At 40.4% G+C, this 14336-nt stretch overlaps 1 protein-coding gene across 1 annotated transcript; it reads left to right on the plus strand.

The window, feature by feature from the left end:
- The first annotated feature begins 768 nt into the window (after positions 1 to 768).
- On the plus strand, positions 769 to 13313 carry LOC115693593 (beta-glucosidase 18-like). Its single transcript, XM_030620606.2, has 13 exons — positions 769 to 1215; positions 6732 to 6798; positions 7968 to 8026; positions 8287 to 8362; positions 8474 to 8548; positions 8746 to 8833; positions 8934 to 9186; positions 9569 to 9597; positions 11471 to 11557; positions 11669 to 11918; positions 12226 to 12328; positions 12443 to 12542; positions 12902 to 13313. Exons 1-13 carry the CDS (start codon positions 907 to 909, stop codon positions 13110 to 13112), a joined length of 1707 nt encoding a protein of 568 aa, XP_030476466.1. The 5' UTR covers positions 769 to 906; the 3' UTR covers positions 13113 to 13313.
- Positions 13314 to 14336: the final 1023 nt, after the last annotated feature.

The raw sequence follows: 14336 nt of genomic DNA on the forward strand, positions 1-14336 counted from the left end.
TGAAAAATCTCAAACTGATACATCTAATAATAAATTTACCTTAAATTAATTTTTTGATCACAAAAAATTCAAAATTGGTACATATGTGATAAATTTACCCTTCGTTAATTTTTATTAAATTTTACCGTCAATTTGCTGAGTTTGATGACATGTATCAGTTGACAGGTGTACCGGTTTGTGGTTTATAAGTTTATCAATTTATGAATTTTCGTAGTATTAATCCAATTTAATATAGGGTAAATTTGTTACAAGTGTATCGATTTAGGGTTTTTTGTGATAAAAATTAATTCGGGGTAAATTTACCACGTGTGTATCGATTTGAGATTTTTCTTGGTATTAACCCTCGAAACTGTCAAGGAAAAAGCTTAAACTTTGAAAAATCCTAAAACAAGCTCAAAAACGTGCCGAAAAAGGGGCAAAAACAAGGAAAGCTCACCGCCCAAAAAGTTTTGGCAGCCATAGATTCTCTGTTGCATGAAGTCTCCATGTTCAAACCACTAGTCTCTCTCTCTCTCTCTCTCTCAATACCACAGGGCCTGATTTCCCGTTTTGATGGATACGTAAATTCAAAAGTCAAGAAAACAGGGCAGGAACATGAGGGAGTGATAGTCTCGTGTTCCAACTTCCTATGTTCAGGATCAACGGCAAATTTAGAGTTTTAATCTGATCTTTTGACCAGTGATGATGTCGGAGTTAACCGAACGTGCGCCCAAGATTTGGCCACACACCGAATGTCATGATCGCCTTCTTCATTCTGCCCAAAATCGTAGGAGCACTGGCCCCGGTGTGCCCACTTCCCATAAAAGCAACAGAAAGTCATGCTTCGAAAGCCACCCAAGTTTAACTTTTTCTTCTTTTTCGCCTTGAGAACCAGAGATGTTTTAGACCCTTTTCGCGAATTTCGTCATGGAGGATGATGATGGGCCGTTTCGGTTGTATTGCCGGGAACGCAACTTGGGGACGTTGACAGTTTATTTCCAAGACAGTCGCCTATATAAAGCCCCACGAAGCCCCTCCATTTTTATCCACAGAGAAAAGCACAGCTCAAGAACGAGAAAAAAGATGAGATCACGAGCTTGTTCTGTTCTGTTTCTCCCTCTTCGTCTGCTATTGATTCAAGGTCTCTTCTTGCCGCTCGCGAGCTCAGGAAGCACCGTCCACAGAGGCCAGTTCCCTCCCTCCTTCTTGTTTGGCACCGCCACATCCTCTTTCCAGGTTCTCTCTCTCTCTCCCTCTCTGTCTATCTCTCTAGATGGTCATTCAACATGAAGCATTCGCTTAGGCTTTAGAAGCATTGCTTGCTTGCTTTGGTTGCTCACGAGAGGGGATGACAGGTTCTTTCTTGTGTTGTCGAACTGTTTTGTCTGTATTGGCCTTTCTTGTGTTATTTCTGTTGTTTCTCCTTTCTGGGTCGGCAGTGCTCTGGTGGCCCAAACCCATTGCGCCTCGTGTCGAATCTCCTCACGAATCAAAACGGAAAGGACAACTTTTCCCTTCTGACAGAAAACATAGCCTTTCTTTTCTCTATTGTCTAATTAATGTGGGTGTCCCCTTGGCTTGACAATTCTCATTTCTAGATTGATAGATGGCAACTTCCCTTTTATTTTTTACTCAAGTAAATGCTTTGTTTTTCCAATTGACTAGTGCATTATCGAAAGCGAAAAATCGCTAAATCATGTAAAATTACCACAATCGCCAACCTTATCGGATCTCTAATTGGTATACACATCAATGAATTAGTCATTTGACTATTAGAAAAAGAAAATTGTTTTCTACGGTTCTTTTCTATTTTCATTAGTTTTATTCAAATTTCTAGATAAAAGAAAAAACCATCTATTGATTTAAGAACAAAGGCCCATTTGATTCAGTTTTAAGAAGGGGCTTTCGGTCTCGAAAACCCCTTCCCATAATGCTGAACCGCTTGGTTTAGCTCTCGGCCTAACATTGGCCAAATGCTAACATTTGGAATGTCGGAAGCTTAAAGCTGGTGACCTAAAGCCAGCTTTAGGCTTTCGGCATTTCACAAATGCTGAATCCAAATTTTTTGCCCCCAAACTACCCTCACTTATTTTGGTTTATTCCGATTTTGCCGCTCTTGGTACTGCTCATCTTCTTCGTGAGGCGACCGGCGAGGGCGGCCGACACCGAATCAAGCTGGCGAGAGGCTGGTGAGGTCGCACGACCCAAGTGACGGTTACCTGAGGTTGCGCGACCGCCCAGGCGCCGACGGCCTAGGTCGCACGACCGCCCAGGTGGCCGTCGCCTAGGTCGCTTGACTTAGGCAGCCCCAGGCGTCGGCCACTTAAGTCGCGCAACCCAGACGACGACCGCCTGGGTCACGCGACCCTCGCCGAGGGTCGCTTGGCCTCGAACAATGACCGCCGGCGGCAGATCTAGATCGTCGAGGGTCACCCGACCTCGGGCCACAGCCGCCAACGCCAAATCTAGCTTGCCGGCTGCCGTGGGCCTTCGCCGGCTTCGACGAAGGGTAGGGTAGGTTTTTTATTTTTAATAAAAAAGATAATTCCTAAAGCCCTTTTAAAAAAAAAAATTTACCAAACAGATCAAAATAACTTTACAAATGATTTTTTACTAAACGCCACTTGCATTTTTCCAAAAGATTTTAATTTAAAGGTATTTGTATTTCCCTAAATAACATTTGGAAAGTTAAACCTAGCGACCCAAACTCCATCGGTCTTGATGGCACAAAATGCTTTGCTTTGCCCATTTTCTCTCTCCAAAATCTACCATGAGGGAACGACAGGACAAAAGGGTCCTTTCTGTTTGCTCCGCCTCCAAAAAGCTCGAACCTCTTGTAGTCTCGAACAATTTGGACGTGTGGGTCGCGAACTTGTTCCTCGATTGATCAACCTGCAATGCCTCGAATCTTGCCCCAACTTGACCTTCTTTTGCGCTGTCAAGTCTAATCTAGCAGAGATGCATCTCTAAAAATCTAGCCAAGTAAAAAAAAAGCGCAAAACGATCTTTCAAAAGTTAAAAATGATGGACAACCTTTTTATTACCATGATAAAAATAACATGCTATAGTATTCTGTTCTTTCTCGACTAATCTCGTCCATGTGTCAGCCTCACTTGACTCTCACTGTGTTGACAGCTAGTAACGGTTGGTACAAAACATTAAAAACCGTCCAATACAGACCACTTTCAGCCTAATGTCAATTTTATGGGGTCCCGTGAACACTGAAAGCACATTATTTTTTCTAAACAAACGTCCAAGTATTATCTCTCCCTTAAACAAGCATCCATAACTTTCTTCCAAAATAGGTTCTTTTGGGTAAAGTTTTGGAACTTCCGATTCTGGATGCGATGCTAACATATATATTTTGATGACGCGCGACAGACATTTCTATATTCTTTAAGTATGTTTGATAGGTCCTGTTAATTGTCACGGTGGTACAAAGTCTTGCTCTTTTTATTAGTTTGAAAGTCAAGGTTATATTTTTTTTTCTCACTATTTTACCTTTTTCCAAGAGTTCCACATTCAAAGTACATTCAAGATTTGACTCTGGTGGTTTCTACTTTTTGGGTCTCAATTCATGTTCATGTGCATTGAATCTGACATATGTATTCTTGATGTTTAACTTTAAAACTCAGGCTCAGCAACGTGTCAATTTTTTTTGCCACATATAACACGGATTGAGACACACTAAGATAATGAACTTTAACCATCCCAAATTTAATCCATTTCTCTTGGAATTAATCCGGAAAAGGTCTTTCATTGGCTGTGATGACCAGCTTGCACAATTGTTCTCAACATGGCTGATCCTAATCTATTTATAAGGTGTTGCATTTTCACCAGGGTACTTGAAATTTTACCATGGGGCGGCTGGTAATAATAAAGTTAGGCAGATTTTTTTCTTTTTTGGTCAGAAAGTTAGGCAGTTATTAGTATGGTATATAATATTTTAAGAAGGTTGATTTTATATGTCATTTTTCGATCATAGGATAGGATGCTTGCAATTGCGTAAGTACATGGAATACGTCTGGTCTTACGGAACATAACATGAATTGTAGATAGGATCATGGGAAAATGTGTGAATCATGCGGTATACTTCACTTTCGAAACACTACAAGTCTTTTCTACCTACAAAATAGTAACGATTAAATGATGTTTATGAGCGCTTTCTTTTCTTTTTTTGGCCCGCCAAATTTATTAGGGCAAAAACCGAAACGGGTTTAGAAAAAAAGGAATTCGTTAAAAAGTCTATTAAAACATCAAGTTATTTAGTGGGGGATTAGGAAACTGCAAATTTAAGGAGGCCATTATAAATCACATATCAAAGGAGGCCATTATAAATTATGGCGTGTACTTTGGCTAAAAAGGAAAGTGTATATATAAGTCACGTGAGGTGCTTTGACATGAATAATGAAGTTTTATCTTATATTGAAATCATAGCAAGTGCCCGACATTTCGACCCTATTGGTTATTTTACACTAGGACACAGTTGTTGCATGCATACATCAATCGTATTGATTTTGATATTGGATTCATACCCATTTGATCGAACGCTATCCTATTGTGATTGCAATCGTTCACGTATCAAGGTCGGAATCGAATCGGGTGCTTTCGCTTGAAAATAAGTACCTTGCTATTCAATAAGAATGGTTGGTCCTACCGGAATTTTGCGTGGAGTATATTGCTGAAAACCTAGTTCCATTCCAATTTTCAATGACAATCCCCTTCGTGACTGACGAAAGGTCGTCCAGCTAGGACTTTTTTTTTTGGGTTTGGGAAGATCTAATTATTGAAGTGCGATATTGTTTTTTCTTTCAATTGATTTGATGGGACATTGTACCGTGAACAATAGTTAGTGGTTTTATTGACCATTTGTGCACTCAAAAACATAATTATAGTTTTATATTAAACTCCTAGGATACGAACGACAACATTTCTCTTTTCCAGCTCTATTTCTATCTAGAAATTAAAAACTATATCTCTCTTTTCCGCACGAATTTCTAAGCAAAAAGTAATGTTTAATAACGACATAAAATTTTTGTTCGCGGAAAAGAAATTCATTTGATAACGACGCAAAATTTTTATTCTCGCCGGCCGGTGAGTGACGGCGGTGGCGACGGGCGACGGTGGATGGCCGGCAAGAGGCGGTGGCAACGGGCGATGGCGGAAGGCCACCGAGCAGTGGGCCGGCGGCGATGGGGGGTGACGAATGGCCGGCGGTGGATGACTGATGAAAGGAGGCAGCAGTGGCGGACGGGCGGCAGGCAATGAGCGGCGACGGTGGCGACGGACCGCCGGCAAGTGGCGGTGGTGATGGGCGACGGCAGATGGCTAGCGAGCAGCGATGGCGATGGGCAACAGTGGATGGCCGGCGACAGGCAGTGGCGACAGGCGATGGCGGATGGTTGGCGGGTGGCCAGCGAGAAGCGGTGGCGACAGGCGACGGCCGGCGAGCGACGGGCAAGCGGCAATGGGGTGCCACGAGCGGTAATAAACGGCCGGCGAGTGGCCGGCAACGGCAGATGACCTGTGAAAGGCGGCGACGGTGGTGGACCGGCCGCGGCAGCGGCGTAGCGGCGGCAGATGGCCAGCAAGGCCGGGCGGCGGGGGGGGACCCATAAGCGGCGGCGGCGTGGGGCCGAAGCAGCAGCGATAGATGGCCGGTGAAAGGCAGCCGTGACGGGCAGGCGGCTAGCGAACGACGGCGGCGAACGGCCTGCCGGCAAGCGGCGGTGGGTGGCGGCTAGTGGGAGACGGTGGGCGACAAGTGTGAGTAATAAAAGAGAGTTGTTATTTCTGTTTCTGTTTCAGAAATAGAAAAGTAAAAAATTTTAACTTCTCATTTCTATTTCAAATTTATTTTTGGATCAAAATTTGTCTCAAAAATATAAAATAAAATTATTTTACCAAATGAATTTCTATTCTAAATCTATTTTCGAGAGCAAAAAAATAAAAAAACAGAATAATTACCGTTCTCACTCTTACTTTCCTTTCTTCTCATTTAATCAGCAGATCCCACCATACCTCTCCCTCCACGTGACAGAGCTTGAAAAATTGCACGTTTGACTTCTCTCTCTTCTTTTTCTTTGGTAAGGCTCTCTTTCTTGCCCTGTCTCCTTCTTCTCCGTCGTCTTCATCTTCAACCCTCTCTCTGTTTTCATCCCTTTTCTATTTCTCCTTCTTGTGCGGCCATGGCTGAGCTCGGCAGCAAAGCTATCATGGCCATGGCCGAGTTCTGCTGCGGAGCTCGCATGATAGGTTAAGGGAGACTACGGGTATGTTAAAAAAAACACACGCTGAACACCTTGTGTAAGGGGAATTAGAAACGACACGAGAGTGGCCAAGCACCCGAGGGTAGAACATGACTTAAATATAAAGTTTAAACCGGGGAATAGATAATCGCATGTACGGCAAACATAAATTAATGTCTTGGAATCAATCCATTGAGCAGAAGCCATGGTCCCAAAATAAAACGTTGAAGGGTGGATGAAACTAAAGAAGCAGTGGTGGGGACTCGGCCGATCCTCTGGCGATTCTTTTTGGACAGAGTCAATTGCCCTTGTTCATCTACAAGACAGCTCCTTATGAGTCATGTCCACGACTGTCTGGCACGTTTTTGGATTGCTCTGAAAAGCAATCGAAAATGCATTTTTTTCCTTTTAAATATATTTATGGTGGTTTTTTCTTTGAATTATATGTGAATTACCTCGACAAGTTTGTACTAAATAATTCAATATTTAATATGTTCTGCCCAGATTGAAGGGGCCTACCTGCAAGGTAACAAAAGCCTCAGCAATTGGGATGTCTTCTCACACATACCAGGTCCTCACTCTATTTTTCTGTTTCTTATTTATTTATTATATATTCATTTTGTATGCAAATTAAGTAGGATTATAGGGTCAAGGGTCTAATGAAAGCAACAAAAGAAAATAAATAATATCTCCCTCTCAAATCAAACAAGGACACGAGAATTATTTATTTTTTTGGGTCAAAATCAATTGAAAAAGTGAATTACTCTGTCCTATTAAAACCAAGAAAATTGAAAATTGCTTTCCAATCACTTCTGAAATATGGGTTTTACCTACCATTCCACCGAATTATACGAAACTTACATGTATTTGGAAATTGTTAAATAAGTTTTTGGTTGTGAAGTTGTACCCGGGAAAATTCTCGATAGCATATGTTTAGACAAAAGAAGAAAAATAGAGATGTCCAATTGATAAACTCTGTGACAAAATTAAAGTACTAGCATAGTGACTAATTTAATCGAACACCATGTGTATATTTAGCAGTCAATTCACCTTCTACAATAGTTAATTTCATCCTACTATACGATTATAAAAAAGCTAACAAGCTAGTAGCTAAACGAAATATCTAAACAGGCGTAATTTTTTGCTATGTAGTTTTCTTTTAAAAAATTTGACTAGGCTATGACTGAAAACAATTAAAGACCAATTCACCTTAATAAAGAAAATTATACAAAAATACAAATAAGAAGATGTTGTGTAATTTATTGGAGCTCCTTCATTTATAGGATGACAATGACTTGCAACCGATCAATCAGTCTCTTAGGCGGGTCAGACTATTATATGTGTAATGAAATTTGCATTCTTTTTGTAGTCTGTTTTTGATAATTTTTTTATGGTTGTTGCTAAAGTTTTTACTTTATAATTGTCATTGAGCAATCATTGATTGACCAATAGTTTAACACAGAGATCGTCAGCGGCCAGCTAATAAAATTAGTTCATTTCATATGTTAGGAAAGATTGTATGATGCAACAATATTGGGGTATCAAAGTGGGTTGATGAAACCAATTTTCATCTAAAAAGATGGGGCCCTGAAGTGACAATTTAGTGTCAAAACACACTCCGAGCTCACTGGAAATTTTCTTCTTTTGAAAAAGTTGCGTCACCTCACGTCCCTATTTGAAATTTTCTCAAAGAGAGAGTCTCGTGTTTCCATATCTAAGGGACTTGCCTTTGATGTTCAGGCAAAATAGAAGATGGAAGCAATGCTGACGTGGCGGATAATCACTATAATCTCTTTATGGTACTTGACTTTCTCTATGCTCTCATTACAGCCTCATCAAAAGCCCAAAATGTCATAATAAAATTGTTTATCTTCCAGCTTTTACACTAAACTGGTCTGATTGAAATTCTAAGTTAGCTTTCTGGAACTTTTAAGAGCTTTGATAATCAGTGGTGCCTGTGTATTATAAATTCAATTTGGGTACTCACGGAAAGATCAATTTCCTCTTACCAAAGCTTGATGTTCTTTTTTAATCTCCTGGATATATTAATGTGCAACAGGAAGATATAAAGTTGATGCATGATCTCGGGGTGGATGCATACAGATTCTCCGTATCTTGGTCTAGAGTTCTACCTAGTATGCAATTTTGTTATCTTCATATCTTCAGTTCTATCATTTTCATGGCTTTTCTATGATTATTCTATTTTATTCTATTTTTGTTCTTATTTTGGCTTTGTATAACTCCAGAGGGAAGATTTGGGGAGGTCAATTCAGAAGGCATTGACTTCTACAACAATCTCATTGATGCCCTTTTGGTCAGAGGTACAAGAAAATTGCACAAATCTATTTGACATTCACATTGTAAAACTCAATTTTTTTCCATAAATATTTTTTTTCAATGTATCAATTCAATAATCTTCATTGGATTGTTCTTCTTTCCCTTGCCTTATGCAGTCATTACTTTAGGAAGAAGATGAATTACCCATTCTGAGTATTTGTAATATGTTCTTTTGGACAAGGTATACAGCCGTTTGTGACGTTGAACCATTTCGACATTCCTCAACTGCTAGAAGACCGGTACGGTGCGTGGCTGAGTTCCGAAATACAGTAAGCAAAATTGTCACTGCCGCCCTTTCTAATCTTCATCAATACTACGATCCAGTCATATCTCGGGATTTTACTTCATGTGTTCTGTAATTGTTTGGAGGCTGGATTTCGGCTACTTTGCACAAGTTTGTTTCGAAGCTTTTGGAGATAGAGTGACGTATTGGACCACATTCAATGAGCCTAACATATTCATCTATGATGGTTACCTCTCGGGGACTTGCCCACCCGGCCGGTGCTCCTACCCATTTGGCAATTGCTCCTACGGCGACTACGCTATCGAACCCTACATTGCGTCCCACAATCTGGTGTTGTCCCATGCCACGGCCGCTCAAATTTACCAGAAGTATTACCAGGTAAATTAAAGAGCTTGGAATTGATTCTTTTCAGTGCATTAACTGGCTTCATTACCAATTTTACCATCACCATCTTGTGTTCAAGGCATAAAAGAACGAGAAAGAACAGAAATGAACCAATAGCCTCATTCAGATGTGAAAGTGAAATCATCACTTTTTCTCTTAAATACTTCAACATTCATGAGAATGAACACAACGGAAGTTTGTCATCACTTGAGTCTCTCATACATCTAGGCCAAGAAGCTCAGTTCATACTTTCATAGCTTCATTACAAATCTTACTTTTGACACTCTTCTTATACATTCATTCTTATTTTGTTTTGTGCGACGTACACATACATATATTATGTAATTATTGAACCTAAACAAAAAATTATAATCAGGAAAAGCAAGGAGGAATGATTGGTATTGTGATTTCTGTCACACCCCAAAACCTACCAATATGGGGAATGACACGGCCGTCCTTTCGCCCAAAGGACGCAGCCTCAAACCACCCAAGAATCCCAATGACATCGCTCTCGTTCTATTGGCTGCTAAACAAAGAACCTGAAAGGTTGGGAAAAGAGGGGGGTGAGCAACCACAGCTCAGTGAATAGTACATCTCTTCTAAGTAGATCGAGCAATCACTATGCATATGTACAAAGCAATACCAGAACTTCAGAAGCCAAACCCAAGGTTTAAAATACATATAGAATCACATAACAGTTATTTCATTTCATCAAAACTTTGTACAAGTCACAAATACACATTTAAATCCACAATCACAATTCAAACTATCAATGGTCAAGTCCATTGATCAATCTCTATACAAACCACGTCAATGGTCCATTCCATTGACTAATCTCAAATCACACATCAATGGTCTATTCCATTGATGAATCTCATATCATATCAAACGTCGATGGTCCATTCCATCGACCAATCTATTGCTCAATATCTAACTATGGTCACGACACAAAGCCTTGTGACAAGGCTACCAAGATTCCCCCCTTGGTAAGGTCTCCACCTACAAAGCCGGTGGCTCGGCCCAGAAGGATATCCTAAACCCGGTATGCATACCCCCAAGCCCCCTCAATGGGCTCACAGCGATATTGAGCATCAAACAATCATCATCCAATATCAGAAATCTAATCCAGAATACATTTCACAAACCAAACAAATAACTTTCTCGTAACACGGCTCATCCGCCGGAAATACATTTCGTAGAGCATTTCTTGAATAATTTCCGAACTCATTTCATAAACTAGTTCATAACACAATATACAAATGTATCCTTTCATAATACATTTCCAAAAACGATTCTCAAATCATTGACAAATACTAAAAAGTAGTAAATGCTCGATCCCGATTTATGCAACAAAATGCTCTTTTAAGTTCAACATATATATTTATGTCGAATCATAATTCCTTCGAGATATGATTTTTATAAAACCAAAGAAGAGATAGTACCACTCACCTGGAATCCCAAAAATCAAACAACCACGCTCACTCGAATCGACGATCTCGTAATCCTAACAATTAAACGAGAATCGACATCAAAATCAAGTAAAGCACCATTTCACTAACGACTAGACTAAACTAAGCTTAGACGCTAATCAAAACGACTCAAACACGCCCACAAATCCTCATCCAAAGCGATTATCCAAATCGGCCGCAACGCGAAACTTGAACGCGAAACTTGATCGCGCCATAACTTTTCCATCGAACTCCGATCCTAGCAAACTTATAGTCAAAAGAAAGCCCGTTCCGAGTATTACAAAAGCCCCAACTTGACCGTCCCAAAATCGAGCCGAAAACCGACGAAAATCGGCCTAAAGCCCACTGATCGCGCACTGTTCACCTTGTGCGGCCAACTTCAAAAATTCATATTGGGCAAACCGTAGGTCCAAATCAAGATCCGTAAGATCCCACAGCTCCACAACACCACAAACTATCAATTCTATAAAAATACACAGCTCTACGACTCAAAAATCGGACTTCGCCGCTCGAATTTCCCAAAATTCCGAATTTCAAGCCCTAAATCGGAAAACTTTTCCGATCGGACAAACGAGGGGCGTGAATGCTTACCGGGCGTTGCGATACGAAGTCGAATCGGCTAGGCGAGGTTCGCGCGGCACCAAACCCTCCCTTTCTTCTTCTTCTTTTTCTCTTCCTCTCTTTCTTTCTTTTCCGTTTCTGTTTTCTCCTCCCCGAAAGCTCTCGGTCCTCTTTTATAATTGAAGTTCACTGTAGCAAATGTTGACTTGTTGACCTTTTTTTTTTTTTTTTTAATACTCAAATATTACAATTTCTGCTGCGTGGTACGTGCCGTACAACAACACTCCGGCTGATCGTTTGGCTGTCCAACGAACTTTAGCTTTCGATTTTGCATGGTACACGGATTCTCTCTTACTCAAAACCATGTTCTATGGTCCAAAAAAGAAATACATGTTCTCTCCATCTTTGTTGCTCCTATAATTGTTCATAATTTCTATCAATTACAGGTTCGTAGACCCTTTAGTATACGGAGATTATCCGCCCGAGATGCGTCAAGTCGTGGGTTCAAGATTGCCGACATTTTCGGCAGAAGAGCAGAAGAAACTTGACGTGAAGTTGGATTTCATTGGAATAAATCACTACACGACTAAATACGTAAAGGACTGCATGTTCTCTTTATGCACTTCGGCCGTCTCTCTAGGGGAGGCGTCCGTGTATGTCACTGGAGAAAAAAATGGAGTATACATCGGCGAGAGGGTAAGCGACGTAAGCACATGTGCCTGGACATACATTTATAGAACGTTTGCGAAAATTAAAGATGTCGTTAAGCTCATCCTATTGTTCCGAGAGATAATGTCGGCTTAATTTGGCGTAACTAGTTGAGCAACTACAATTACTATAGCATATATAATGAAGCAGCTAATGATATACAATTTCATCGTTAAGACCCGCTTGGAAAATATTACTTTGAGACCATTTAGCAGCTTTCTTAGCCGTGATTTTGAGTCGATTTCCCAGTCAGGATTATATGTTTCGGGACTAATAGTTCATGATCACATTGCAGACTGTGATGTCGGATTTCTTTGTCGTTCCGAAGGGCATTGAAAGGATTGTTACCTACGTCAAAGAAAGATACAACAGCACGCCCATGTTCATCACTGAGAATGGTATTGTGTCACTTAAACAACTCCAAACCGGACTCTTTTTCATCATCTAAGTTTTAGCATACAATAAACAGTTGATTCCATCAATAAAAGGAAAGATTCATCGTTATTTTACAGGGTATGCACAACCTACAGGTCCGATCGATGATTCGCTGAACAACACAAAGAGAATAGCTTACCATGAGGGCTATCTCGCCGTCTTAAGTGAAGTTGTGAGGTAAATCTAGCGTTTCGTCCAGTGTCGAATGCCTGCACTATTCCTCAATTAACATCAATATTTCCCAGATTTGTTCTTTGCGTGATTCATAGTCTGTTTACTCTAGCCTCTGTCTTCTTGTATAGTCCTCGCGGAACCACCTTTGACCTCGTCTGGACATCTCCATGTCCTAATTGGGTCACAGGCTGGTTTTGGCTTTAGGTTGTATTGGTTTAATGAAAAGTAATATATACATTTACCTTTACCAAAAAAAAAAAAAATAAAGAAATCAATTTTCATAATATTAAATCCGTCCATACCGAGTCTATATGATTAGTATTTTTTGTTCACGACTAAATTTTTTATTTTAATTATTTCAGAAAAGGAGCAGATGTGAGGGCATATTTCATCTGGTCTCTGCTAGACAACTTCGAATGGCTACACGGATATTTGATACGATTTGGGCTGCATTATGTGGACTTCCAAACACTGCAGAGAACACCCAAATGGTCAGCGACGTGGTTTAAGGAGTTCCTCTCTGATGACAATAAAATTCCAGCCATTCGAAAAACATCCACTTACAAAATGTAGCATCGGCTGTCTTTGAAACAATTATTATGTTTGTAATAAACGAATATCCGTGCGATATTGTATTAACTTGATCACATGGTAAGTCAAGTTGGGGTCCTAATTTTAGAGTGCCCCAGGTTGTGTTTGAGACAGTAAATTGCAAATGCTTGCGTACACAATAGGTCTTTTACTTCTAAAATTTGAAAGTAAGCTGTATTTCTAGTCCTTCTGATTGCTGTGAACATGTATTTTGGATGGTTTTTTGCACAAGAAATTAAGAGGGGTTGACCGAACATAGTGAAATTGTTCGATGATATCTTACTATTCACAGATGACCATCTCTTAGTCCAGCATGCTTGAGAAGATCATAACGGCCGACGATGCATTAGGTTTCTCAATATATACGAGGGGAGTGTTCTACCAAAGCACAGAAAATGAGTTATCGGCTGTCTCCGTCTTTCCCGGGCACATATCCTGTCTATGCCTTTGAAAGAACTTCCCCAGTTAGCTAAAGTGCTGCTAAAATGGGAAATTGTATAAATAAGAATGATTTTTGGGATACTAGGATCAGTATATGAAATTGGTTTACAAAAGGAAGTGTTAAGCTATTGTTAGGTGCTTAAATATGGCGCGCTTACTTCCAATGCACCACGTTACTTTGTAAACCAAATTTACAGTACTGTCAAAGTTACCTACCATTCCTTGCAAAAAAATGATGCCCAACACTCCAAATATGGTGGTCATCGGAAGGTTCATATAACGGGCCAACTAACGTTATACCCGTGACAAAGGTACGTGTGTTTGGATTAACATAGAAGTTTTTGTTAGCCTCCTCATGTGCCAATGCATTCCTGAATGCAGATTTCTCTGGGGTTTAGATGCTGAAAGTAAAGGTCTGTACATGGGAAATGTGTGTGAAATGCTTTGCCTCAAAGGAAAATCTTGCGAATTTGCCAACATGATACGTCTCCAAGACCTCAAAACGATCTCTAGGTCATGCACACTCTGAACTGCAACGACCATTTATTGGGAAGATGCTTCATCTTCAATAATATCCTAAAGTCCTCGGATTCCCTATTTGCTACCAATTGTTGAGTGATGGTTCATATGCTTTAGCATCACATGCCGCTGTGACCTGTGTATGTTCTTGTCAAAAGTGTGTTAGTTATGAGGTGTCTTCGCTTGAACACGACCTTGTGTTTTGGCACCAAATTCGCACATTCACTGTTTTGGCATGTACATCTG

The sequence above is a fragment of the Syzygium oleosum genome, unplaced genomic scaffold, assembly GCF_021117445.2.
Source record: "Syzygium oleosum isolate NSW1041296 unplaced genomic scaffold, Sole_v2.1 Sole_v2.01, whole genome shotgun sequence".
NCBI lineage: Eukaryota > Viridiplantae > Streptophyta > Magnoliopsida > Myrtales > Myrtaceae > Syzygium > Syzygium oleosum.